Here is a 26,776-nt window from a genome sequence, read left to right as displayed (position 1 = left end):
CTGAGTTTATGCTGATAACTTGGATGTTATAAACTATATGTCATATACTGTTTGGCTAAAACTTAAGCATATTCAATCTTAAAAATAAATCATGGTGTTATATTTTGTGTTTTCAATTAAAAGTCAATTTCTGTGTACTCATAACCATGATATCTAATTTGGAATTTTCTAATAAAAATAATGCTGTTCAAACTGGTAGTCTGGCCCCAACCTCAAGATAAGAGGGAGAACTCTTTATAATATGGAACTTGTTATTACATTATTTTAGGCAGTGAAAACAATATCAACAGTCAAAAAATGTTTGAGGTGGGCTACATAGACTGTGATTTACAAGTTATTTTCAACAGTAAAAATTTTTATATAGAAAAGAGGCAGGCTACAGTATAAGATGCAATTAGGGAAGGATTTTTTTTTTTCTTTTCCGTACTTTTGCTCCTAATTCCTTTTACATCTCAAACTTTCCTAATCTTACAGGCTTTCTCAGTTTCATTTTCTTTTTATAATATATATTGGTTTTATACCCAGCTTGGAGGTAGGGGCCAGCAACCTAGAATACACCATGACTACACAGGGCATAAATGCCATCACTCAGTAGTATCATCTGATTTAGTACAAACAGGACCAATACTAAACTGTCAATGAAGCAAAGTGGAGATAAGATACCATTTACAACAATTATAAATTAGTTTTCAAATCCTTATATTTGATCAGCTCAGGGTTTTACTAAGAATGTATAATATTCTACTACTGTGTGCAACAATTATATAAAGAAATTAATGTTTTACCAAACAGTTCAAAGAATCAAGCTGTGCAAACATGAATAATTCTTGCAGTTTGCTTTTACTTATTCATAGTTATCCTTATCTTGCAAAGAGCTTCCAATTATAATTGAAAAATTTTTAGTTTTGCATCCATAGTGATCTTTCTAAAATTTGTCACTAAAATTTAAGACTTGATTATGTCACTTCCTTGCTACAAATCCTTTAATAGCAATTTCAGATTAAAATTTCAAATTCAAAAAGACAACACCTATTAAAACCTCCCTAGTCCCTTTTTGACTTTCATTTAATCTACCATTTGCTTTGTAACAGGTCTCTACTTGGATTTTTAAAAAGAACAGTGCTTATTTTCATAGTGACTCATGCCAGTTTGAAACTGATTATAATTAACTGATAACAAACTAAACAACAAAACACAATGGTTCAGTAAATAATTGCCTGTATTTCCTGTCAAGATATCATAAAAAAATTTTTTTACTTTTTTTTAAAATTAGAGGATAACTACTTTACAACATTGTATTAGCTTCTGCCATATGTGAATCAGCCATAGGTACATAACCTATGTATCCTGAGATAAACCTTATTTTAAATGTGAACTATTAAGTCCTAAATAGTCTCCCAAAGCATCTTATTTGTTAAAGGTAATGTTTTCAGGAACTCACGACCTTAATTTTTCTAAAAATTTGTACAAATACATACAAATACAGATATTCAATTGTTCTAATACACAGTCCATAGTATTTTAAAAACTAAACTGATATCATATTTTTTTTTTCCACCTCTTGAAAATACCATACTTTTTTCCCTTACTTTGAAAATAATGGAGTCATTATATTCTAGAAATAATACAAAAACCAGTTATATATTAAAAGTTCTCTTTGGGTATCAATTTCAAGGTACAGCTGGAATAGAGCTCAAACAACTAAAATATTTTCATGTTCCAGGTGATATCAGTATTCAATGCCATCGCTCTGGCAGAAGAAAAGAAGCTGGTTTCTTAAATTTGCTCATAATACAATTGATTTGTAATTTATGCAACTCATTACTCAATCTTTTATCATGAGGCTTTCTCAGAAACATGAACACCTTTGACAATTACCAGAAAATTTGATATTGGACTGGCTTCCATTAAGTACAATATTTTAAAGAATAAAGATAAATTTAATTAGTACAGTAATAAAAACTAGAACCAGAGTTCTAAAGCATATCTCTCAAAGATTCTTCTAATATAAAAAACACTACTTTCCTATCTGTTTGGAAGTGTTCCAAGATGATTCCTTTCCTAAGGCATATGAATTCCTATATATGTAGACATAGAAAATGTCCTTATTAACTCATAAGCTACTTTACTCCAACAACAGAATATAGACCAGAAATCATACAACATACGTTGTGCCTATGTGTATATATCTCTTATTCTCAATACTTTCTGAACTGGAGAAAACAACCACCACCACCCACAAAACTTTCATCCATAACATACATCATTTTTCTTATAAAAAACTGAGAATTAAAAAACAAAACACAAACCCTGAGAATATATATGAATGTATCATAAAAACAAAAAAGGATTATATAAACAATATTAGCATGTTATTTTTATGGCCACTTATGAGGTTTTTTTTTTGACATTCTACCAGTCATATGACATGCTGAGCTTCACCTCTATTACATTCATTTGATTTCAACAGCTTGACACTGACTAAATGCCAATACTTCCATAGTTTAAGAACTAGCTCTTACAATTCACCATCAAAAAACGAGGTCCAAATATAAAGTAATGTGACTAATCATAAAACACATATCTTAAGCCATATTTTGTTTGTATTACAATTGTATTTAGAATCAGTCCTAATATTGCATAGAATTTTGTCAAATACCATTTTAAAAATGAAGCAATAATCAGACTGAAGAAAAAGATTCTGTATTAGTCGTTTCAATTCTTTTTTTCAGTTCTACCTCTGTTAACTGCTACCAACCCAACTCTCTCCACCCACCCTCACGTGTGCATGCTCAGTAGTGTGACCCCACAGACTGCAGCCTGCCAGCCTCCTCTGTCCATGGAATTTTCCAGGCAAGAATACTGGAGTGGGTTGCCATTTCCTTCTCCAGGGGTAGTTTCAATTCTTGATGCAAAAGAGAAAAAGCAAAAAAACCTACATTAATTAACAGGCAAATGCACTTGTTAACTAGGGTAAATATTCATTTAAACTTTTTATGATCCCTAGGCAAGTTAATACTGTGCAAAACTGACAAAAGCATTTGAAGATCTAAGTATTAAAAACTAAATTGCATATTTAGTATATGGTAATATGAATACTAAAATTTCATATTTAGCATATAGTAGACTTTGGTACCCTTGCCTGGAAAATCCCAAGGACGGAGGAGCCTGGTAGGCTGCAGTCCATGGGGTCGCTAAGAGTCGAACATGACCGAGCGACTTCACTTTCACTTTCTTACATTGGAGAAGGGAATGGCAACCCACTCCAGTGTTCTTGCCTGGAGAATCCCAGGGACGGGGGAGCCTGGAGGGCTGCCCTCTATGGGGTCGCACAGAGTTGGACCCGACTGAAGCGACTTAGCAGCAGCAGCAGACTTTTGGCATTCATTAATTTAGGCTGTGTGACGCAGCATCTTCACAGCTGGCTAACTGGAAGGTTCAGGATATAAGCTAGTATGAAAAGATGTTGGTCCAGGAAGAATGATGAGAATGGTGTATTATGTGCAAACCAATCATTCTGTGAGCAAATGTATCTGTTCCTCAATGTGGCTTTATACTTCTCTACTTGTGCTCACATATGCATTTAAAATCAAAATTGCATGTAAGAATGTGAATTCTTGCATGTGAATTTGAATTAGGGATTTTATGATATATTTCTTAAAGTATTAAGACTGAGCCTTAGCATGTACTCTTTCCCTTAGTATGTTCTTCCCCTGTAAGAAATTCCTACTTATTCTTTAAAACTCATCTCAATATCTCAGTACCTCAAAGATAAACTAATGTTCCTTCTTCTGGACTAACTCTATTAACTTGAACTCTTATACTGTCTTTATCCTGAGAGCAGAGTCCATGTCCTATTAACTTTTGTAACTCAGCATCTAGCACAATGCCTGGCACATACCGTAATAAAGGTGTGATGAATGAATTAAAAACTTATATGGTAAAGCAGTTCTTACACAGACTGAGAACAGTGGGAAAACACTTGACTAAGATCTGAATTGCAGCCTGCTATATAACTATAACCCATTCAAAGCTCTACAAGTTAAAAAATAAAAGTCCAAATAATGCCTAAAGAGGGTTTCTTAATGAAGAAAAAGTTAACTAATGTGAATTCTCCAAAAAATAACTCTCAAGATAAATCCATATAAGTAAAAGATACGTGAAAGGAAAATATATGGTAATATATTTTCATGATGACTCTTTCCCTCAAATCAACCTGGAACTAGACATAATAATTCTTCAGAGAATTACTCTAAATAATCAAATATCTCATCTACTGGACATTGTATATGGATCAATGTATATAGACTTTTAACCACTGTCACCATGAAGAACTCTTTTTTTAAAAATGCATATAGTATTCAACTATTTTAAAAAGTGTTAATTATCTATGAAAAACTCTCTGGTTATACATTTCCACCTTTAACCCAACATGCTATAATTGGCGTATTATGTGAAGTCTGATTTTCTCTAATTATTTAAATTTCTTGGAAAGACTACAATGCTTTTTAAAAATGACTTTTCCTTAAACACACATGCAAAAATCCTGTTGTTCTTTTATTACTGTCAATAAGTTCTTCCATTAAATGTTCTGATCAGTAAGACTGATGTTTCTAGAATTCTCTGAAAAAGTGACTCATTGTAAGAGTCTCAATTTTGTATTTCACTACAATCTTCCAGTTTTTAAAAAAACTGACCAAGTGATATAAAGTTCTACTATATAACCAAATCTCAAGTCTATAATCAACATATTTTAGGAAATGAATAATTAATAGCCATCCCAATAACTTGTAATGAATCTGGAATTTCCCCAGTACCTGGAAAATAGTCAAAGTAATCCCCTTCAAAAAGAGAAAGTTGTCTTTTGTAATGCTGAATATGAACCACTCCCTTTCTGTTCAGGTGCTCCAGAAGCCCAATTTTCAAGTGATCATGTATGCTCACTATTTTAGTAAACCGGTAACTAGAACAGGAAAGAAAACAAACTTAATTTTTGATTACCTAAAGCCTTTGAGAATTGTGTAACTCATTCTGTAACTGATCAAAAGGTAATCCCACTCACAACTCTTAAAGTAGCTACACTTTCAAACTGACCAATGCTAAATATAGGAACCCAACCTAAAGTGGAAATTATTTTCTTATGATTTAAAAAATAAAACCTAAAGTAATCCATGGTTAAAGTAATCTTAGAATACCCCCCAATATATTTTTCTGGATTTTAAGATTAGATGGATAAAGAATTTTCAGATTTGTCAGATTGTTTTTTTTTTTTTGTCAGGACAACAGTATAAACATTCTAAAAAGGTACTGTATAACTCCAAAGCATTCTATTAAAACTGGGATACTGGCTCTAATTATGTAATAAAGTAGTGGATAAGACAGAAAAGTATGATGTAGACTTTCACAATGAAGAACTACAAATATAAGCCTGCGCTTTCACCATGGAGATTTGAAAAATGAGATTTATAAGACACTTCATGTTTTATTTTTTGTTATTTTTCTCCTTAGAATAGGAAAATCTCCTTATATTTGAGGGATCAATTTTGAAGTTTCTCTATATATTCTGGGGAAACAAATACAACTAAAGCCATATTTTGCTTTACATTTCCATTCTCCAAGTTTTCTTTAAAGAACAAATTTGTGTATGTAAAATACAAATGGATATAATTTTCTTTTTAGTTTTAAAAAACTTTAAATATTTTTTTCCCTCTCCCAACTACTTAGTGAAGAGAGAATTGGCATACACTCTACTTAAAATATTGGAATTTTACATAAAGCAGTTTTAAAGGCAGCATTTTTAACTAGACAAAAATATTCTAACATTTTACCATTAATCTGGCACTATGCTTAGGACATGAAAAAATTAAATTTCATTTAAAATCTCTGCTATCACCATTTTCTTCAAATTCTATGGAATCTATTTTTCACACACTACTTGAATTTAATAAGAATTATTATGAAAACTTAGTTAGTATGACAACTAATGGGAAGCCTTTTGGCTAGCAAAGAAATGTCAATGCCTCTTCCCCTTCACCTACAGGACTGAGAAAGAAGAATTCTGTCAGCAAGACTACACTGCTACTTACAGTATCTCCTGTAATTAGAACTGTCATGCTTAAAAAAGCATGATTATATAAGACTGGTGATTTTTCATATTAAAAGCTAAAAGTAGAAATTGGACAGAAGATCCACTGGATAGAAGATACCACAGAGATATATTTCAAAACTTTTGGGATAATGATTATATCAATAAGGATGCTACAAGCTTCAAGAAGTTGCATGATGTTTTAAAACTAATGGACTGCCAACATCAATTGTAAAAAAAAATTTTTTTTAGTAACAGGTTATATATGAATGATTTTATTTTTAGATATTCAGTTTACTGAAAGCATTCTAAAGCTAAATGATTCTAATAACATTAGTAAATGTTAGTGCAAGTTGTATTTTAGGGGACTAAAGCTTACAAAGTCAATTTTAATGTTTAGCAGCTTATCTCCTACTCTGTTTTAATAATTCAGAACTGGCTCACAATAAAATTAATGTCAACATTTTAAGCAAGGAGACTGTCAAAGGTTTTAAGAAGAAACAAACTTCTATAATTTTGTGTGTGTTCAGTCCCTCATAAACAATATTCAGTAAAGAAACATTTTTGAATAAATGAGCATTAAGAATTGCGTGAACCATTCATCTTTTAGATCTAGGCACATACAGAAAGGTATAGCAGAATTTTTAAAAAAAAAGCTTCACTGACTTACTACATTCTTTAAGAGAACCACCAAGTCATATACTTCTCTGTATCGTTTTATGGCACTAGGCACATAATTGACAATATTTAAGCTGAGTTGAAACAGAAGTTTAAGAACTATGTGATAACATGAACTATGAAGGTTTCTATCTTCATAATAAAAAAGAACTTAAATTTACTTGATTAATCACTCAACAAATATTAAGAACAGAAGATCACTATTGTAAGAGTCTCCAGAAATATAATGTTCTAAAATGATGTTTTCATATCATTCACTGTGAAATCATTAAAGAAACACTTTGCACAGTAGTGAGGGTATGTTCTGACAAGCTGTGATTAACATGGCAGGCCAATTCAAGTGCTATGAAACTGGTTACATTGGCAGGTCTTTGTAAGAACTACATATATACATATATATTACATGTTATAATTCTTTTAAAAATTATTGTGCTCTTTGACACTTAGCTCCAGAAATACCATTAATGTGGTACAGGTTAAGCAAATATTTCAGGTAAATTTTCCTAACTCAGTGTTTTTCAAACCATCTATGTGGAGGGACTAATATGTTTTAAATTCTTCAAATTGTCATAGACTGATACTTTATAAAGTTCATAAAATGAAAATGAACTACTAGAAAACTGAAATAAGAAACAACATACGGAAAACAAAGCCCCATTTTTAAATTATTAGATTTAATAGAAATGAAATTACCTTAACCACTATAAAAGTTTTGGATCACTTATGCTTGTATAGTTATTTTACTGCTGACCAGCACAGTCTCATCCAAACACTGTGAGAAACACTATTGTAATGTACTGAACTATTATCTGCCATCGTATCAAACATTGGGGATATAAAAGAAAGCCAAAGACAGTCTCGAATTGCATGATTCTCACTGTGCAGTAGTTATCTGTCCAGAAGAGACAGAGGAAAAGAGCTGTGTGTGCATGTGCGTGTGGGTGTCCATGAGCAAATATATGGGTGTATGAAAGGCAACTAGGAAGGAGGCAACATTAAATATAAAGAGACCTCAGACTTAATGAATTATGAGAATCCTTTTAGTTAAGGAGCTAGGTAGGGTCCAATTTGGATTTTATCCTTTAGGTGATACAAAATGAGTTTTAAGCAAGGAGGTATTTGCATTTAAAAACAATGACACTTTGTACTAAATGAATTAGAAGAGGATAAATGATGAACAAAAAGATGAGTTAGGAACAAAGAAATGAGTTAGATATATTTTTCAACGGTTCATTTAAAAGACACTCAAGTGTTAAAATACTGTACTGGCAGGACAGAAAATGATAGATACAAGTGATATTTAAGAACAGTAGAATCAACAGATCCTGTGGTAAGTCAGGTTTTGACTTAGGTCAATGATTGCACCTATAAGGTGGTATACTAAATAAAAGCACTAAGCTTCTAGGAAATATGTTCAGTCACAGACATGCTGAGTTTGAGTTATCTGTAATATTATTTAGGCAGGGATGTCCATCTAATAGTTACATTTTGGAGGAAAACTCAGGAGGGAGAATTATGGTGGAGAGAGCTTTGCGATTTGTCAGTTATAAGCAGATTTCAACTAGAGGGGCTACAAAGAGCCTAGTGAAACAGGGAGTCAAGAATGACCTTACCAAATATAATTTCTGTGGAGTGGTATAATGGTCACGGTGATGATATAGCAGCAGTTGATACCTACACAATGTTTGTTATGTGCCAAGTACTTCTTAAGGATTTTATCTCCATGTAACAGATAAAATTAAAAAGTTTCTTATCCAAGATCATACAACTTGTAAAGTTATAGAACTAGGATTTGAAGCAGTCAAACTGCAAAATCCAAGCTTTTACCTACTGTGCTATGCTGCAGTCATGAGGATTACTGAATGGAATATGAGAAAGTGGGGAGAAAGCACAGACCATCCTTTTCAAGGTCAAGGGTACTCCATCTTCCTCTTACCTCATTTTTTTAAATAAGACTTGACCATGTACATATGTTGAAAGGAAGACAGTGAAAAGGTGAGGATAAAGGTACAGAACAAACAAGAAATGATTAATGGAACAGGTTTCAGGGAAGGTAAGAAAGGTCTCAGGAAGATGGTAGTATAATTATGATGATATAGATACTTTGATATGGTATTCAATGAATATAAGAATCATAAAGGATATATTAATATTAGGAATCTCCTTATGAACAGTAACATTCCGGTCAAGAACTTGTTTTTAATTTCTTTTAAGAACAGTTAATGGCACCCCACTCTAGTACTCTTGCCTGGAAAATCCCATGGACAGAGGAGCCTGGTAGGCTGCAGTCCATGGGGTCGCTGAGGGTCAGACACGACTGAGTGACTTCACTTTTCACTTTCATGCATTGGAGAAGGAAATGGCAACCCACTCCAGTGTTCTTGCCCAGAGAATCCCGGCCATCTATGGGGTCGCACAAAGTCGGACACAACTGAAGTGACTTAGCAGCAGCAGCAGCAGCAAGAAGAGTTACTGAAAGCTTTCTCTTGGGCAAGGTACATGATGTTTAAAAAAGCCCTGGGCAATTACTGAATAATTTACACAAAATATCTTAATTTTATACCAGATCTATTTAAAAATATATGTATTCATTCATATATGCATAATAAACATGCATGTGTATGTATACTAGTGTTTGTGTATGTGTCAGTCAATGACTCGGTTTATATTCAAAGCAAAATCTGTCTAAAGGAACACAGATCTTTAATTACACATGAGACCTGATTATTAAGCAAAGAGTGATTTTCCAGTAAACCCTTCAAATTCAAATGAACGTCATCTTTGATGCAATTACTTTAGGAGACTATATGTTTGTTTCACTGATACTGTCAACTGCTCAAAATATTTTAGGTACTTCTCTTTTTAGAGCTGACAGATGTATGAAAAAGCACTGTTATCTATACAGCACCCAGGAGGTATTAATATGTTTATTGAGTATATGAACAATGTGTTTTTTGCTATGGTAAAGTAAGATTTCTGATGTAGGGATTCCTATGATAAAAAAAAAAAAGGGGGTGCTCATCTGAACAAGTATGAGCTCTAATGTTATAGTTGTACCTCTGGTACGTCATTGCTATTTTTATCACCAGGTTAACCAAACATAAGTCTTAGTGAATAATGTACTCAATCAAATGAAATCAAGACCCAATTCAACTGTCACCTCCTTAGGGGAAGCCTCACTTATTTCCCAATAGATCTCTTCTCTTTGCTTCTAAAACAGTTGGCTATCATGCTTTCTATATCACATATGATTATATCTTATTTATTTACATGTTTATCTTATTCACTACACAATGAAATTCTAGAAGACAGGCACTGTCTTTTTCAACTCTGTATTACCAATGTCTAGAACAATGCTTGGCACAGAGTAAGTCTCAATGTATGTTTATTGGATTAGCTAAATACATTAGCCACCCAAAACAAGAAGACTAGCCTAGCTGCTCTTAATTTCTTTGACCCCTTTTTTTTTCAACTCGAGATGAACCCAATTGTCTTATTGTATGAACCCAGGCATCTATTTTATGCATTATGTAGCTAAACACTATATCATTCTAATTGATGGTCTTCAATCTCAAATGAGATCTCAGTATTGCTGAGCAATCTTGTTCATGTATTCTTAGCTTATAATATGGTCTCATTCTTTTGGAAGTCATCACAAAATCAAGAAACTACTTGAATCCATAATCCCCTTCTTTTATCTTGTTGCAACAGTAGTGTCTTTCCTCTATTCGCATGTTAAACTGTAAGTCTTAGTCCTGGAATCTCTTTTTCACAGATGCCCTCTCTTTACAGATGCAATCATTTCCCTGATTTTAAAACCAACTACAAACAGCCACATTTTTATTTCCAGTCTAAGCCTGTGTCTGTATTCTGTACTCTTAGAACATCCATCTGTCTATGATGTATCAACTTGGATGTTTCATGGGCATGACAAACTGCATAAGCCTAAAATTAACTCATAATCTTCTCCTTACTTCAAACCTACCTCCCCTGTCTCTCTCCTCCCATTGGTATCATTATGTCATCATTATGATGTACAAGCCAGAAGCCAGACACACACTTGTGATTTCCTTTACTTTTCATTAATTTGAATGCTGGCTACATGCCAGACACTGTTTGAGGTAGCAGGGCTACATCAGTGACTAAAACAAAGTCCCCATGCTCATGGAGCATGAATTGGAAGTAGGGAGAGGCAAACAGACAAAAAAACTCATATATATACGTGTGTGTGTGTGTGTGTGTGTGTGTGTGTGTGTATAGAGAGAGAGAGAGAGAGAGAGAGAGAGAGAGAGAGAGAGCGAGCGAGCATGCAAGTATCAGGTGGTCATGCAATGGTAAGGGCAATTACCATTATATATAGAGCGAGGAGGGAAACATCTGACTCATATAAGTGTAGAGACCCCAAGGCAGGAACATTTGTGGAATACGTGACGGGGCTAAGTGAGGAGGGAGCAGAGTGAGCATGGAGCAAAGTGGTAGAAAATAAGATAGCAGGAGCCAGATCATGCAGGGCCTTACAGTCTCTTTTAAGAACTGTAGCTTTTTCTTGGTGAAATTAGAAGGCATTCAGTGATATGAACAAGGAGTAACAGGAAATGTTTTAATTAAAAAAAGAACAACCACAAACCTATTTATTTGGCTGTGCTGGGTCTTAGTTGTAGTATGTGGGATAGTTCCCTGAACAGAGATTGATCCCAGGCCCCATGCACTGGGGGCATGGCATCCTAGCCACTGGACCACCAGGAAAGGCCCTGCTTTAAGTTTAAAATGATCTCTCTGAAAGTTCATTTTTGAGGATGAATCATAGGGGCTAAGGGTATAAGCAGAGAAATCAGTTAAAAGATAACTGCAGTAAACTAGATGAGATGATAGTTGCCTGGAACCTTTAATGCCTTTGTAATGCATTGAAATGCAAATTCCCCCTACATGATCTGGTCTTTGCCTATTTCTCTGAACTCATTTTTATCACCCCCCCCACCATTTTAAATATTATCCCATGGGTTACTTATCTTTGGTTCCTCAAGCTTGCCTGCCTTAGGGGCTTTGCACATGCTGTTGCTCTGTCTGACTTCAATTCTCACCTGCCTAACAACTATTCTTTGGTCACCATTCAAACATTATTTCTGGGGAGCATGACATCCAGTATAAATCAGATGCTCTCCCAGCTCTTGTTATACTCATTGTACCTTCCATGATTTTTTCTCTTTATGATGCTTATCACACTCACAATTTAATGTTTATACTCTACTAGACTAGGGCTTCCTTAATGGCTCAGACAGTAAAGAATCTGCCTGCAATGCAGAAGACCTGAATTTGATCCCTGGGTTGGGAAGATCTCCTGGAGAAGGAAATGGCTACCCACTCCAGTACTGCTGCCTAGAGGATTCCATGGATAGAGGAGCCTGGTGGGCTACAGTCCATGGGATCACAGAGTCAAACATGACTAAGCGATTATTACTTTCCTCTGCTGCTGCTGCTGCTGCTGCTAAGTCGCTTCAGTCGTGTCCGACTCTGTGCGACCCCACAGACGGCAGCCCATCAGGCTCCCCCGTCCCTGGGATTCTCCAGGCAAGAACATTGGAGTGGGTTGCCATTTCCTTCTCCAACGCATGAAAGTGAAAAGTGAAAGTGAAGTCATTCTGTCGTATCCGACTCCCAGCGACCCCATGGACTGCAGCCCACCAGGCTCCTCCGTCCATGGGATTTTCCAGGCAAGAGTACTGGAGTGGGGTGCCATTGCCTTCTCTGTCTACTAGACTATAATTCATGGAAATAGTACTCTTTTGTTCACTACAGCATAGTCAATGTCTCCCAGAGTGAAAGTCACTTAGTGACCCTTTGGTGAATATCTGCTGAGTAAATGAATGGATGTGCTAAGTCACTTCAGTTGTGTCTGACTCTTTGTGAACCCATGGAGTGTAGCCCACCAGGCTCCTCTCCCCATGGGATTCTCCAGGCAAGAATACTGGAGTGGGTTGTCATTTTCTTCTCCAATGAATGGATGACTTAACACTTATTATTTGAAAAAAATTATACAGCTTGATCCCCTACAATATTCTGGAGATAAAGCTCTGAATAACATTTTTTGAAAATCAACTTTATCATCAAAGGAAGAGAAATATCCATCAGTGATATTCAGAAGAATGAAAGCAATTCTAAAAGGAGTTCTTAAATTATTTCAAACACACCATCAAATATAATCTCCCAGGGAAAGTGTCTGAATCATAAAATAGTAATACTACCTTATGGAAACATTTTGTATTATGGGGACCATATATTTGGCATAAACATAAAAACATTTTTAATGGATGCACAACAATGTGAATATACTTAATACCACTGGACTGTACACTTAAAGATAGTTGAAATGGAAAACGTTGCTATGTATATGTGACCACAATAAAATAAAAGATTTTAAAAGCACTTCTTACAAGTTGACTAGTATAATTATGAAAGATACATTATCTCAGGATGTCTGAATTAAAACTGGCACACATCCTAATGTCAGCCAGTTTTAACTCATTCATTAACTTGTCTTAGTGAATGACAAGTTACTTAAACTTTCCTTGCCTCAAATTTCCTCTTCAGTGAAATAAGGATACCAGATGCCCTAACTCAAAGGTCTCTATGAAGGGAAAAGTAAGAACATGACAGTGATAGGAAAAACCACCTTTACTATGCAAAGAAGGATACTGTTACTATCAGAGGTTGTAGGTTCACTGCTGCTGCTGCTAAGTCACTTCAGTCGTGTCCGACTCTGTGCAACCCCGTAGATGGCAGCCCACCAGGCTCCCCTGTCCCTGGGATTCTCCAGGCAAGAACACTGGAGTGGGTTGTCATTTCCTTCTCCAATACATGAAAGTGAAACGTGAAAGTGAAGCCGCTCAGTCGTGTCCGACCCTCAGCAACCCCATGGACTGCAGCCTACCAGGCTCCTCCGTCCATGGGATTTTCCAGGCAAGAGTACTGGAGTGGGGTGCCACTGCCTTCTCCGGTAGGTTCACTACACTGGGCTCTTAATATTTTAATATGAGTTTATGAGAATTAGTAATCTATTTTAAATACTATTATTAATCAAAGCAATGGTTTTTAGTAACCAACTCGCTCGCCAAGTACAGTTTAGAAATTATTGTAAAGAAGTGATTGGTAACACTAAGCAAAAGTTTCCATATAGATAGTACTAAAAAAAAAAATAATGAACTAAGCTAACCCCACTCCAGTACTCTTGCCTGGAAAATCCCATAGACGGGGGCACCTGGTGGGCTGCAGTCCATGGGGTCGCAAAGAGTCGGATAGGACTGAGAGACTTCACTTTCACTTTTCACTTTCATGCATTGGAGAAGCAAATGGCAACCCACTCCAGTGTTCTTGCCTGAAGAATCCCAGGGACGGGGGAGCCTGGTGGGCTGCCGTCTATGGAGTCGCACAGAGTCGGACACGACTGAAGAGGCAGCAAGCATCCATTATTGGCAAAGCAAAAACACTAATGAAGTTGATCACTGGTAACATGAATTACCACAAACTATTTTTACTCACAAACTGAAATAGAAAGATGATCTTAAGTGTGACAGTAGAAAAAAAAATCAAATAGAGAGGGCCTCTTGTAATTAAAACAGCATAACATTAACTGACTAGAATTTAAATACATACATTAGGACAAACAGGCAAAAGATAAAAAACCTTTAAGATATATTTAGCATGGCTTTCTGCTTTCTAAGGCTCTATCTGTCCAATAGCTTATTTTTTCCAGTGACTAATAATACCAATTTATAAAATTTAGAACATAAACCTGATATACTTCAGAACATTCCAATCATAATGTGTTGAGTGACATGCATATATTTAATAAAGAAAAAAAAAAGTATTTTGGAAAAAGCTTTTGACATCAAGGAAATGAACTGTTTTTGATTGTTTAGGTAATACAAATAAATCTGAAACCATTTTCTGTTTTCTTGCTTCTTTACTATGCAAAGAAGGGTACTTTGGTAACTACTAAAACGGGGCAAGTTTTAGTAGTTACCATTATAAAGACTGACATTTCTTATGTTTCCAATTACAAGTACTTTGAATAATTATTAAAATCAGTACAAGATAATTCAGTCTGATTATATTAATAACTGCTGCTATATGTTAGCACCCCAAGTAATTCTACCTCGTGAGTGTAATATAAAACAATTCTGTATTAAAATCAGATGTTATTATCTACAACTCCTTGAAATAATATTATCTACAACTCCTTGTAATCTGTACTCATGTCATTTCGTATTCTAGAATTAGGGACTGACAAAACATAAGAAAATTTATATTAACAGAAACAGAAGCATTAATCATAGAGAAATGTGTATAATAATTTGGAAGAATGTGAAGAACAGACAAGTAAGATCACTGGTTATGAAAGGCATATTTTCATGATCAGAAATCACCATTAGCCAACTTACACAGGTACAAAGCATTCGATCAGAGATACTGCTTCTGCCCCAGTTATGAAAACTAAATACTTAAAGAATTATGCTATATATATACTCTTTCCCCTAATAATCTGCCTGACAATTAAGGTTCTCTTTTCCAAGTCCCCTTACTTTTTCTAAAGGGAAGAAATATGTCTCCCTTTCCCTAGTTCAAACAAGGGAGAAGTAAAAACACTGGCATCTGTGATAAGAAAGTGAATGGTTCTAAGTAAGGTTGTTTCCATTTCTTTACCTTTATCAAAATGTAAAGATCTGATTGAGTTGCCATTTGACAAGATGATTTAACATATTTATGATGCTAGTCTGCCATGTAATTTTAGGTACACAGTATGGAAGGAGCTCAAATATATTGAGTTTAATTGCTTGGGTAAAAATCTGCCATAAGAATAGTATTTGAATTTTTCATCAGCCACATTCTCAGTTTACCTGAAGTTATCATTTTCTTCAAAATCCTAAACTATTTAAAAAAATTCTTGTTTCTGTGGTTAGGTGTTTTGTTTTTGTGATTGGAACAAACTATGTTCATTTATTGAATCAAAAGTTTGGTTAATTTGAATAAAAATTAGAAAGTTTCATGTTAAACTGTGTTTCCAAGAATTTCTTCCAATAAATGCAAAAGAAAGCTTGAGGTAAGTATAGAAAAGCATTATACTTAATTCTGTTCAAAGCTATGAAGTACTCCAACACAGAAATAATAGCTTTAGTAGTGACTTTTTCACAGTTTTGCATTATATGAGAATCCAGTTTCTTAAAAGAATGTTATTTCTGTGTAATATTACTCATTCTCTTTAATTACATCTTAAAAAAAAAGACTTTTCAACTTTCTATATTCTTTGAAAACTTTCAACATTCTTTGGAATTTACAGAAAAACTTTTAACCTAACCCAACAGATCACAGGAAAAAGCTGACTTTAACAACGTTTGAAATTTCAACTGACATTTATGACAAAGGATAAAAAATAGGTCCTTATCATCTCTTTTTTTCAATGACTTCTTAGTGTCTATTTTAAGAAGCCCTATTACTTTCAAATAAAGAGTTGGAAAACAACCATCTTACGCCATGCTGCTTTCCAGTGGAAAAGACTATATCACTCCCTTGCTTCAAATCCATCTGAAGAGTTGCTTCTTCCAGGAAGCCAATCATGAGCATCCTACGCCTTGACAATGAAAAAGACAAGGGTTGGAGTGCTCCTGAAATCTACTCAACTAATGCTAATTAAAATTACCTCCAAAAATGCAAATTTAAAAAACTAGACATTTTCTCAATGGAGTAGTATATTAAGGGCACTGAAAAACTACTTTGCTAACTCATTTTGCTACTGGAACACAGTGATGTATGCCTCTAATCATAACTACTGAGGAGGCTGAAGCCAGAGATTACTTGAACTCAAGAACTTTAAATTTCCTGCAGACTGATTATTCATGAAAAGTTCTATGCTGTTATATCCCCTGCTTAGTCAGTATGCCTAGGAGAGCTAAGTTAACAAAGTTCAGAAATGGAGATGATAAATATCGTTATTGAAATAACACTAAACAACAACAACAAAAAAATTAAAAGTACATTCAATTTTTCCTTCATTCGCTAGGTCCAGACAAAGCGGAATAAGACTTGTAGGAAAGGAGAAAAAATAAACACAGGGACTATGGATGGTAGAATTTTCCCACAGTCACTCTGCTTGCTGCTGCTGCTGCTGCTAAGTTGCTTCAGTTGTGTCCGACTCTGTGCGACCCCATAGATGGCAGCCCAACAAGCTCCTCCGTCCCTGGGATTCTCCAGGCAAGAATACTGGAGTGGGTTGCCATTTCCTTCTCCAATGATGAAAGTATAAAGTGAAAGTGAAGTCGCTCAGTCGTGTCCGACTCTTAGTGACCCCATGGACTGTAGCCCGCAAGGCTCCTCCGTCCATGGGGTTCTCCAGGCAAGAGTACTGGAGTGGGTTGCCATTGCCTTCTCCGGTCACTCTGCTTAACTCCTTCAAATAAAAAAAAGATAAAATAATATCAACCTAATGCCTAATCATTTATGATGTGCCAGTCACTATCCTAAGAACTTTATATTCATCAACTCAATCCCCATAAAACTCCTAAGATAAGGGGACTATTGATATTATTTTCCTCACCTGAGGAGAAAAATAAGTTGGAGAAATAACTTATACAGGGTAGCACAGCTAATTAGCAGGAGAGATGTTAAACTACTCCTTAGAGTCCTAGGATTCCATGAGCATGCTCCTGGGGCCATTAAATAGAAGAAAAGCAGACAGCACTCTGGGTACTTCAACCAACCAAAGCAACTTCACTGTATCTATTTAATTGCTGAGGAGACAAAGTTTTCACAGTAATAATTCAAAAAAGATTTTCATGTTAAAAAGCAAAACATCTGAAAATTACAATATCAAGGCTATAATCTTAATAGGTCAGGACCTATGTCTAAATGTATCTCACATGTTTGATATCTAGCAAATATTAACTAGATAAACAAACTATATGGCAGCACTATACTCATCAGAAAAATTTAACACTTATGCATACCATTAAATCAGAGAAAATCTTGAGTACCAGCATTTTTCAACTGAATAATAACAATGATAATATTAAATAACACTCAAATTTGTGCTGCTTAGTTTTTAATCACAAATGATCAATTTGATTATCTCAAGGCTACTGATGGGTTAAGCATAACCTATGCTCACACAAAAAAACTGCAATGCTTTTGCACCCATGTTTTTAAAGATATTGTCAACAATTACACTGCCTGATGTACTAATGTCCACTCATATCTTTTAGAATTACTGAATTAATAAGAGATTATATTACAATTCAAATTATCAGTAGAAAATTTATTTTATAATATTTATTGAAGTTAATGAACTATCTTTCATTTCACAGAAGTTACAAGGAAACTTAAATGGTGAATTTTCTACTTCAAAGCTGACATCTAAAGCAATTAAAAATTATAGATGCTTTAAGAAAATAAAACTGAAGTACTAGCTTTTCTAATTCTGCATGTGGATTAAAATTCAAAAGCAGCAAAAATTAAAACTAATTTTTTCTCTTCCCCAACTTGGAAAGTTTTATTTTAACGAGAGTAGTTCTTTAAAATACTTTGCTGAAATTTTCATGAAAAATTTCTCTTTTATGATTATCAGAAAATTACAAACTATCACCCTAACAAACCTCATCCTCACATCTATATCTCAGCTGAAATGAAACAAAAGGTGAAATATATTAAAGAGAAGTCAGCATTAGGTATACCAGTTTATTGTAATAAAACTGCTTTCAACAGAAGAACAAAGTAGTAAAATGAAGTTTTTACCTTAAATATACACAAGGGAAGTTCAGCAAATGCCAAATCTAGCTCAACATAGTTGATTAGCAGATTTCATTTTAATATTCATTTTTGAGAAACTGAGTTAACCATATGGAGATAACACTAAATAGACTATAACAAAGGCACAGGAAACGAGAATGTAATATTGCCTTACAAGAAATTTAGTTTGAATGTAAGCCAGAGACTCTCTGGCATGAATGATTAGCATGAACACTAATTCTTGTTTTAATGGACTGAAATTTTTTATGCTTATGCAACTAAAATTTTTACAAAAATCCTATTCTTAATCCTTACGAAAAATCACCAAGATTGGTTTTCCATACTAGAATGTTAAAACAAAACCAAAACCCCAAAGACCTCAAGATATCAAGCCTCCAGAATGAAAATAATTGTGGTAATGCAAGAATAAGCAGTTGTATAAAAATTAATGTGACTGGCGATATGAAGGGTTTTCTGATACTGATATAACAACTGTTTATATATATAAAACATTTTCCAGAGATGGCGCTAAATATGATTTTTCAGTGATTAGGTAGAGTAGTCCAACAGATACAGAAACAAAATGACAATGCCTGCACTGTCCCTATCTCAGAAAGCTCAGCACCCATGCACTTTATTATCTAAATTAAACTGTCAGGATAACAATAGTTTTGGCTTGTTCTTTTCAGATGAGTTACTTTTCTCTTCTTCCGAAAAATAAAGACAAAATATTTTAAAATTAAATTGTCTAACTAGTGCTAGGATCCTAGAAAAAAAATTTGGATAAAGTGATTCCCATTAAAGTATAAGCAGTATTAATCATCAAAGTAGGTTTAAAGAAAAAGTTTATTAAACCTACACAATATCTGCTTGAGCAGACAACTTACTGACTGGCTCACCTTTAAACCAAGATATCTGGAATTTATCAATTTTACACACCCTAGTGTGTGTCTTAAAAAAATTGTCAACTCCTAGTCAAGAGTTATGATGGCTAAATTCTAATTTTTCAAGAATGCTATAAAGACAATGGTTAATTTAGGAAACAAGTGGATTAATGAGAATGTATAAATTATTTAGAATTTTGAATGAAGAAGAGTCCTATACTTTTTTCAGATAGTCAAAAAGATTTGCAAGTATGTCCTTTTCAATCTACATCTGTGTTTAATCTGTATCTTTGGAGGGTGCCTCCTGGGCATAGGCGATTCAGTATTAAAATCTGAATAGAGAACAGAATACTGTAGATTTAGAAATAAAATTCATAATTGGGGGAAAAAAAGACTTGACAAATGTAGATAAAATTCAAATATCAAAATAGTATACCATTATCTTGGGCTCTTTGAAACACAAAATTTTATTTTAAAAGGGAAATAAAATAACCAGTTCTAATATTATGCACAGTGACAGTGATAGTCAAGTATATATAGATCTTGTTACTTCTAAATCAAAGATATCAGTATTTCACAAGTAAAGTTGGAAGAAGGTACAGACAATAGGAAGAAAAAGGAAGCTCTATGGAACAGACAAAGGGAAAAAAGGGCAGTGATCTCTTATATCCCCAAATTGAAAGAGCATTAAGGGAAAGTGATTTTTTAAAATGCATATACAAAATTTCATTCAATTTTATTTTTTAAAATCTTAATTTCACATTAAGGTAAAAAAAAAGATTTAAAAATAAATTTTTTTTTTTTAGAGGTAGAACACTGGTGACCATAAAAAGCATTTTATGAGATTTCCACCCATGTCTTAAAAAACAAGAGACTTCATGTAAAGGAGAGATCTTACTAGTTTTTTTTTTCTTCTCTGAGACCCTAGGTTTTCTGATTGGAATTATATTTTCCCATGAATTTATATTTAATCTACTATGTGATAATCAATCACATGCCACCTAACTGAGAAGCATAAGGTATTCTACTACCAGCATCAGAATGAAACAAATGTGCATTCTTCAAGCTTCCATGAAAACAAAAGCTCTTCAAACATATTATATAATACTCAAGTTCTGACATGTAAAACCCAACTCTATTTCTCCTGTATTACTGATTTCCATAAAGCACAGGAGTTTCACTTTGTTTGGAAAGACCTACCTGAAAAGCTGAGTTCATGAAACACGTATTTCCCAAATTACTCAGGCCACAGAGGCCTGGTTGTTCATTGTTTCTTCCAGGTTCTGAATAATCATAGTTCTTATAAGCGGTATATGATGGGAGACAATAATTTGAGTTTTTCACACTGGAAGAAAAAACAAAAAATATTTTTCATAATGCACAATTATCATCATACAGTTATAATGAACAGAGTACTTTAAACCTATTTGAGATAGGTGGTCAGTTATTAATTTTTTTATAAAGCACTTAACTGAGGTACTTCTAACATGAACCTAAATCACAACAACCCCCTTAATTAATTCCTCATTCAATCAACAAAATCACTGTATCATATACCACATCAACCAATACAAACCACATTATATCTTTCTACCCTTAATGAACCGGAGTAGCTTCACAGCTTGCTCTGTTCTTCACTGTTCCAACAAATTTGAAAAATTCAGATTTTAAACACCACTCGCAGCAATAAATTATCTCATTTATGTCCATTTTACATCTTGCTATTGTAATAGAGTGGGAACAAGAGAAACAGGAAGAGTTGTGCTTTAGTTACAGGTAAGAGCACAGATTTCCAGGGCCTCTGTGACATCACTATTCTGATGCACTGAAGATTCTATTTATAGTATTCTATGCTAGATCAGCAAAATCTAGTATTCAAATGCAGAAAAACGTCTGGGATGATTAGGTATGCAAAACTGAAATGATTCTAAGCAAGTACATTTCAGTATTATTATTACAGAAAGAATCTTCTAGCTTGTTAGATAAAAGGAGTTTATTTAACTAGATAAATACAACTTCAGGATAATATGTACTATGATGAGTACAATAGATAATAATCTTTAAAAAATGATGTAATATTCAACCTTTAGAGAATCAGAGTAATTTTACAAAGAACTAAGAAAATCAATAAGCTAGACTCCTTTTTTTTATATGTAGTTAAAAATTTGTTTGTGGAAAATACTGGCTTCTTAATTTTTTAAAAAATAAATTTATTTATTTTAATTGGAGGTTAATTACAATATTGTATTGGTTTTGCCATACATCAACATGAATCCACCACAGGTATACATGTGTTCCTCATCCGGCTTCTTAATTTTTAGTAAGTTATCTTACAAGCTATTTATGATGAATGCTTTGGATAAACCTAAACAAGAATCAAGGTCATTTGGTAAAAACAAACAAAAGAACACACTATTACAAATAAACTTGGTAAATCAGTAACTCTGACAACCTCAATTGGCTATAATTTATTCCTGGTATTACTTTTTACTTGTAATTTCAAATAACTTTCCATTGTAGCTTCTATACTCTCACTTTATAATTACAACAGTTTAAATGAACTGTACTTCTGTCTGTTCTAACAAAACCTTAAGTAAACATACATGCCCCAACACAAAATCCTATCAATCAATAATTATACACATAATGTTATACCATTAATATTTTTGTATTCATCACAAATAAAAAGATCAACTCTCATACTAAAAAATTAATCTACCCTAAACTTAAAAATAGCAGGGTCCAAAGCGGATTCATGTTGATGTGTGGCAGAACCAATACAATATTGTAAAGTAATTAGCCTCCAATTTAAATAAAAGTGCTCATAGACTTGTAGCTATTTACTTGTTTTAAAGTTAAAGAAAAAAAAAAATGGGTTCAAGCATCTTTCGAAGATCACTACCCTTATAATTTTTATTACCAGTAACTAAGTTCAAGGCACCTGTCAACAATTCAATATATATTAACTTAATAACTGATTCTTGACTCTAACTTCTAGGATATGTAACAGAAAAACTGAGTTGTTTTTCTTTCTTCCCTTTAAGAAGCACTTAAAATCAAGGCCTGCTATACATTACAAAAATAAAAGGTCTACATTTTCAACATGTTGAAAACCTATATATATATATATATAATTGTTATATTTAATATGTGTATGCTATATATATATATCAGCTATAAAATAATAATAAAACAAGACACAATACAGAGGGAAAGTATGCCCAAATGTATGTTCATGCACATACACACACCCATATCCACACTCACATCCAAGCAAATGAAAAGACTAAAAGCACACTTATAAGCTTATTCATATTCTGATACTCCCTACCCCCAATAACAAACGAATGTTGAAAACTCAACTCTTCTTTGTGGCAAGAGGATGGAGTTTGTTGGGACAGGGATTCCTATCTACTGAAAAATGAATACAAAACTCATATGCAAAAGCAGTGTTTGGTTTTATCTTTTAAGATCTGAATACTTAAAGGATATCCGTGTTTTAGTTTAAGTGACAGGATAAGAATAAACCTTGTCCAAAGATTGAGATACTAGTCTAGATGCTCAATGATAATAATGAAAACAAATTAAAAATATTTTAATACTGTCTTCATTGGTCACTTATAATCCACATCTTTAGTGCTCTTTAAATCAAATAAAGTCTGCTGAGGAAAATACCAAAGCCAGCAGCTCGTTAAACACTTAAGCAAAGAACATGGAAACCTAAGCCCGAAAGACAGTTTCTATACCTTTCATGATGACTTCTGCTGTTTTTTCCTAAAGAGTGTAAGCTAGTCCTTATCCCATAGGGTTTGCTACTTTGCAAAAATAAATGAGTTTTCCAGGAATCTTACTAAGAATTTTAATACTATATTAGATTAATTATGTATTATAAATCTATCATCTTAAATGAATATACATTTAAAAGTTTATGCTTACTTTGCAGTTAATGAAATGATGCTTCCACCAAGTAACTTGTCAAAAGCCAGATCACTAGCTAGCTCTGGCAGTCGTTAGTTCCAGTTCCTTTTCATCGCTTAATCTCTTACACAAAGTCATTTCCATTGCAAATAAAAGAGTTTTAAATGAATTAACAGAAAAACAGAATGTGCTCTGATGTGGAAACCCACGAGTTGAGACAATAAATACATTGAAGAGATTTATTTTTAAAGGCAGTATTATAGCAAAACAAATGTAGCAAGACAGAAGAAAATGCAGCAAAAAGAAAGATTTTGGCATATATAATGAATATTATATGAATTAATAAGAAAACTACAAGGAAATCAATATTCAGGCATCTGATTCTTAATATTAGTCTTTAATAAAAACTTAATCTTTATTAAACTTATACAATTCCAAGTACACTTTGTTATTACTATTATAACAAATATTCTTATTTCTAAAAATGAAAATTTTGTATCTTAATAATGTATCAGTTTAAAGCTTGAATTTGTAAATAAATGCCATATAAACTTGTATATCAGAACTATTGGTTTTAACATGCACTTTCAGTGGAGTATATAGCCACATACATGAAGTTTCATAAATGTACTTAATTTAACAATGTTACTACCGATTTTACATACTTTTAATTAAAGAAATCATGCTATTTCCATCTGAAGTCTTAAGCAGCTACTTATTTCCACAAGTTGAAAAGAAAGTCAAGAAGTAAATTTTATGTGAGATAATTGTTTAGGTAAACATGACAACATTAATTCAAGTTTTTCAAGCTAAAAAAATTCATTTCATAAATGTTTAAATTTTGTTCCTTACCTAAGAAAGGTAAGTTTTACTTTTAAGTAAAATGGCACCAGCAACTATTTACTATTAAAATTTCCAATATGAAAGGACTATTTTAGTGTCTACACAAATATAAATAGCTAAAAACAATCTAGTCATAGGAGTATAATCATTATTCATGTTCTAAATTTAAGAAACCACTCCCAATTCCCCTTTTTAATATTTTCCCCAGTCAGAGGTTTTGAAATCACATTGAACTGTCATATTTTTACAATGAGAAGGAAGTAAGACAAAAATAGAAGCACCAGACCACATGTACTAATATGGCTACTCTGGTCAAAATACAGTCTATGTTCAATACAGTCTATAACATTGTTCAATACAATGTCAAAAAACCTCTCTCCAAAGAATAACTATAAATACATGTACAGAATAAGTAACATGTATAGAATAACTATAAATACATGGAACCAAATTCTTTTACAGTAAATGTGGGAGCCATCTGCAATCGGCAGAAACACAAATATTTTATCTCATATGAGAAAATTACTTTTAATGAATTAAAAGATACCATGTAAAATACAAACCAGATTATAGGAGGATTCCTTTCACTCTTTTGCTTGAGAATAAACATTTTTGAATAGAAGAGAACATACTACATTGAAATTTTGGATATCCAGTGTCTTCAATATTTCACTATTATACTACAGTGTGCATATCTTGTTACTACTGAAATAAAGGAATAAATGTTTTAAATCTTGATACAGATAGCAAACTCTTTTCTAGAAAAGTTGGACTAACATTCCAACCACTCAAACAGAATCCTTACAAGAAAATATATCATCACTTAACTTTTCTCAGTGCGATGGAGGTGGGGGGAAGTAGATGGAGTTGTTAATGGTTTTAATTTACCTATCTCTAGTTAGTGAATTTGAACATTTAAAATGTTTAATTCTTTTATTTTTACAGCCCAGCTACATCATTTACTCACTTTTCTAGCCATCTGAAAAAATTCCTTGCTGGTTTTTATAAGCTTGCTATATTAAGAATATTTGCCCTTCACTGCCATTTCTGGCAAGAATTTTCTTCACTTATTTGCCTTTTAATTTTTATATATCTGACAATTAATACTTTTTAATAGCAATCTAATTTTTCTAACAGCATTTCCTGGATAATCTGCCCATTCTCCATTAGTCTAGAATATTGATACTTTCTGATCACATTAAATTCTTTTGTATGTAAAGGTCTGTTTCTGAGTTCTTTTCTATTCCATTGATATGGAGGTGTATTACTGGGTCAGTACTTTGCTGTTTGAATTCTATCTTTATAACAGGTTGTGATATTTATATTCCATTGATATGGAGGTGTATTACTGGGTCAGTACTTTGCTGTTTGAATTCTATCTTTATAACAGGTTGTGATATTTAACAGGATTAATCATTTTCAATGTTTTTCCTTTCCAAAGTTATTTTGGCTATTCTTATATATTTATAATCCAGATGTATGTTAAAATTGGAATCATTTTATCAAGCCCCGCCCTCCATAAGAATTTTAAGGGAACATTAATTAAACCTATAAAATCAATTAATGGTGCTTTTTAAAAGAGTATTTCACAAATAGTCTCAAGTATTTTTGAATTAATTCTCTAGAATAATCAGATGTCATTTATGAACTGGACAAGCAGTGTAAATATTTAATAACATAAACACTGTAAATCTAATATAGAAGTGACAATGTATACATCCAAGAAGTAAAAGGATGATAATCATCTCTGGATTAAAGTTCTTTCCATAATGGACCCGACTAATTATAGTTTTCTTTTTATCCTTTCCTATAAAACCATGCCAATTTTCAAGGCAATATATCCATGTCAGATGTTATTGTGAATACCAAGTGACTTTCATCCTTTTTCTTATAGCAATATATTCAAAGGCACACACTGTCATGTAATTTTTATTTATCCCAAGATTCTGAGTATTCGTGGTAGAGCAAAGGAATTGTTTCTCCAAGCTATTTAAGAAAAAGTAACTGCCTTTTTCATAAATAAGAATTTGTATACACTTTTCAATTTTACTGACTGTACCTTCCAACTGAATCACAGATACACATTTTTAAAAAAACACCATATGCTGTCTGTGATTACATGTCTAGTTCTAAAATGACATCTGAAATTCATACTCTTCTTAAAAATTTGAATGATAACAGACTTTATATATGACAATAATTAGCATTTAGAATATAAAACTCTGAAAGTGCTTTATTTCTCTTTTAGTAAATTATTGTAGTATATATATTAAATCAAGAAGTTTATACTTCTGCTTGCTTTCTTGAGAAGTTACTCTTAGAAGAACTGATGAGTGATTTAAAAGAAAATCAATTTTAATGCATTAAGACTTTTTTATTCTGAATTTTAGTTACAAGAGATTTTTTGCAACCACAATAGGGTGATCAATTAAACAAAGAGTTTTTAAGATTCAGTGCTTACTTTCTGTTGTTGATGTTGTTATAATTATTTGATAGAGATGAAGGAGAGATCTTTGGTAAAGTTGAAAAATTGGATGCACCTGGGGACCTTTAAAAATATGAAAATGTTAAATTAGATAAAAAATGCTGAATT

The 26,776-nt window shown here is 33.1% G+C and overlaps 1 protein-coding gene across 6 annotated transcripts in view; it reads right to left on the bottom strand.

Annotated features, from left to right (window-relative positions):
- Positions 1 to 26,776, bottom strand: part of USP15 (ubiquitin specific peptidase 15) — a 135,106-nt gene that overhangs the window by 22,369 nt on the left and 85,961 nt on the right. The window contains exons 7-9 of one of the 6 annotated variants that reach the window (XM_025283888.2): positions 26,645 to 26,731; positions 20,623 to 20,767; positions 4,823 to 4,963 (exon numbers count right to left, since the gene is read on the bottom strand). In XM_025283888.2, the coding sequence (XP_025139673.1) occupies positions 4,949 to 4,963; positions 20,623 to 20,767; positions 26,645 to 26,731 (247 nt within the window). In that variant the 3' untranslated portion in view covers positions 4,823 to 4,948. The other 5 variants (XM_006072616.3, XM_025283886.2, XM_025283889.2 and 2 more) reach the window with 5 other exon arrangements.

This window comes from Bubalus bubalis, chromosome 4, assembly GCF_019923935.1.
Source record: "Bubalus bubalis isolate 160015118507 breed Murrah chromosome 4, NDDB_SH_1, whole genome shotgun sequence".
Lineage (NCBI taxonomy): Eukaryota > Metazoa > Chordata > Mammalia > Artiodactyla > Bovidae > Bubalus > Bubalus bubalis.
Note: the sequence above shows the minus strand (reverse complement) of the source record. Positions and strands in the feature narration are given on the sequence as shown.